Source organism: Mirounga leonina, unplaced genomic scaffold (genome assembly GCF_011800145.1).
Source record: "Mirounga leonina isolate KUSES-001 unplaced genomic scaffold, KU_Mleo_1.0 Mir_165, whole genome shotgun sequence".
Lineage (NCBI taxonomy): Eukaryota > Metazoa > Chordata > Mammalia > Carnivora > Phocidae > Mirounga > Mirounga leonina.
Genome location: NW_023270415.1, coordinates 41,725,113 through 41,727,812, shown reverse-complemented (window position 1 = coordinate 41,727,812; position 2,700 = coordinate 41,725,113). Strand labels below are relative to the sequence as shown.

At 50.1% G+C, this 2,700-nt stretch overlaps 1 protein-coding gene across 2 annotated transcripts in view; it reads right to left on the bottom strand.

Annotated features, from left to right (window-relative positions):
* The window catches only part of INTS8 (integrator complex subunit 8), a 56,651-nt gene extending 55,502 nt beyond the window's left edge, over window positions 1–1,149 (bottom strand). For both annotated transcript variants that reach the window (XM_035011549.1, XM_035011550.1), the window contains exon 1: window positions 867–1,149. In XM_035011549.1, the coding sequence (XP_034867440.1) occupies window positions 867–996 (130 nt within the window). In that variant the 5' untranslated portion in view covers window positions 997–1,149. The remainder of the gene's footprint in view (window positions 1–866) is intronic.
* Between the last annotated feature and the right edge of the window lie 1,551 nt (window positions 1,150–2,700).

Below are 2,700 nucleotides of genomic sequence, written 5' to 3'. Positions count from 1 at the left end.
AATAAATAAATAAATAAATAAATAAATAAATAAATAAATAAATAAATGTGTATGAAAAGCAATGAATGAAAAACACATAATAGGATACAGGCGGTTTTAGTGAAAACCACTAACTTCTGGCAGAGTTGTCTCCATAGTTAATGCTGATGTAAACTGAGCAAGCTACATCTTTATGAACTTTATGAGCAAAATACTATTCAAGAAACTTACGTTTTCATGCCAGTACCTCTTCCCAGAAATGCCTGGAGTTCTCCTCCTTCCCTAACAGCACTCATTAACTGGGGTATTAATTATGATCATGAAACACCCATGTTACAACTGTATAGCATTTCCTACTCTTAGAGATGTTCTCATTTTAATTTACAGCCCAGCTTTGGAATATACAGATACATGTGTGCATATATGTATGTATATACGTATAGTCGGTAAAATCCCCTCGCTGAGAAACAAAATAATTAGCGTCAGGATCAGCGCCAGAACCGCAATTTCTCTCCGTCTCCAACCTGATCGCGGGCCGGAGTTCTACAGGGGTGTGTCCGAGCCAGGCTCCCCAACCCACGCAGTCTCACAAGACCACCTCGCAGATGCTAAAACCTCAAACAGTAGAAGGACCAAGGCGGAGGGGGACGGGAGGGGGACGGGAGGGGGACGCGAGGGCCTTTGTCTGGTTTTTAAGCCCTGCACGGGGTGCCCCGGCTCTGGGACGCTTAATGCTTGGCGAGGGGACCGGGCCAGGGCTCGACTCCGGTTCGCGCCTCCCGGGCCCGCAGCTTCGTGGCGGGGGAGGTGCGGGCGAGAGCCAGGCGGACGGCGCGGGCGCGGGCGGCCGGGTCCCAGTCCCCTCGGGGTGCAGGCGCCGCGCTTACCCGGGCAGGGCTTGCGCAGATGTTTCTCCAACAGCGACTCCTCCAGCAGGAACTCGAACCAGCTGGTCTGCGGCGGGGTGCAGGGCCGGCTGGAGGTGGCCGCCTCCCGGTCCGCCGCCTCCGCGCTCATCCTGCCCCCGCCGCCGCTCCCCCCAGGGACGCTTCCCGGCTCCAACCTGACACTCGGACGCGCGCCTCTGGCCTGTGATCTACGCAACCTCCCCGGGCGAGGCCACACTCAGAGCGCCCTGGAAGCCCACACAACTCAAAATGGCGGCGCGGCCCAGCAAGAGCTGGGGAACCTAAGTCCGCCTCCTTGCGCCCCCGCCGCGCCTCCGGGCCAGTCGTCGTTCGAGTTGTGGAGGAAGGGGGCGGGGACAACCCTTAGATCCCGCCTCCTCCCCGGTTGCCATGGGGACGACTGGCCAGGAAGCTGGGTCGCGAGTGGGCTTTCGCCCTTTCCTGGGAGATTCTCAGCAAGAAAGTAGAACAGCCTCATCCAAGATTACGGCGGACGTCAATGGCCTCATAAAAGACAGCGAAGACTACACGTGTAAACTGTGATCCAGGCAAAGCTTGTCTCTGGTGCTTTTAATTCCTTCATTTCCATTTCCTAGATTTCCCCCCACTTAGGTCCTCTCGGCCGGCCGAGGCGTCCTACTGGCTTGGGCACCAGCGTCCCTGAGCATCCTTCCTCGAAGGACGACAGAATGATGGCCCACGGTGAGATCCAGCTGTTCTGTTACTTCTCAGGACTAGCTCTCAATATTTAGCGCCCAATTAATCCTCTTGCTATCCCAGCTAGACATACTGTTAATCCCATTTTCACATTTACCTCCATTCTGTAATGTTATGTTTTTAAATTAACAATTAAAATCGGGAAAAGTGTATTCATAGGTCGTGCATACGCTCTATGTAAAGAGTGCAAACTCGTCTAGGTTAAGCTGTTTAACTTCTCTGAACTTTAGTTTCCATATTTGTGCCTAATCTTAGGGTTGATAAAAGAATTCAAGGCAGAGCTTGAGATAATAAGGTAAATGAGATAAAGCAGTTAAGCTTTTATTTATTTATTTTTTGCACTTTTTTTTTTTTAAGATTTTATTTATTTATTTGACAGAGAGAGACACAGCGAGAGAGGGAACACAAGCAGGGGGAGTGGGAGAGGGAGAAGCAGGCTCCCCGCAGAGCAGGGAGCCCAATGCGGGGCTCGATCCCAGGACCCTGGGACCATGACCTGAGCTGAAGGCAGTCGCTTAACCAACTGAGCCACCCAGGCGCCCTAAGATTTTATTTATGAGAGAGAACACAAGCAGGGAAGGGCAGAGTGAGAAGCAGGCTTCCCGCTGAGCAGGGAGCCCCACAGGGGTCTCCACCCCAGGGCCCTGGGATCATGACTTGAACCCAAGGCACAAGCTTAACCAACTGAGCCACCCTGGTGCCCCCAGTTAGGCTTTTTAAACAAGGCCTGACATTTAGAACATCCATGTTACCTGATCTCATATAGTGCTTTTTTTTTTTTTGCAAATTATTTTCATACACATGAATCTAATTTTCTCCTATAAACAAACTATTATACACCTTTTAACCAATGAAGAAACTGAGGTTCCAGAATTAACATTTGCCCAAGATTTCCCAACAAAGTTGAGGCTGAGCCACAGCTTTGGTGAACTTTCAGCTGGATCCAGGCTGCTTCGAACATGGGACAGCAAGGATAAGATCAATTGCTTATGGTCTTTTTCCAGAATGAAGAAGGAAGGCATTCATAAGTTTTAAGAAAAATGAATGGAAGTAACTCCTCCATAAGTGAAAGTAAATCAAATACTTAAGTGGCAAT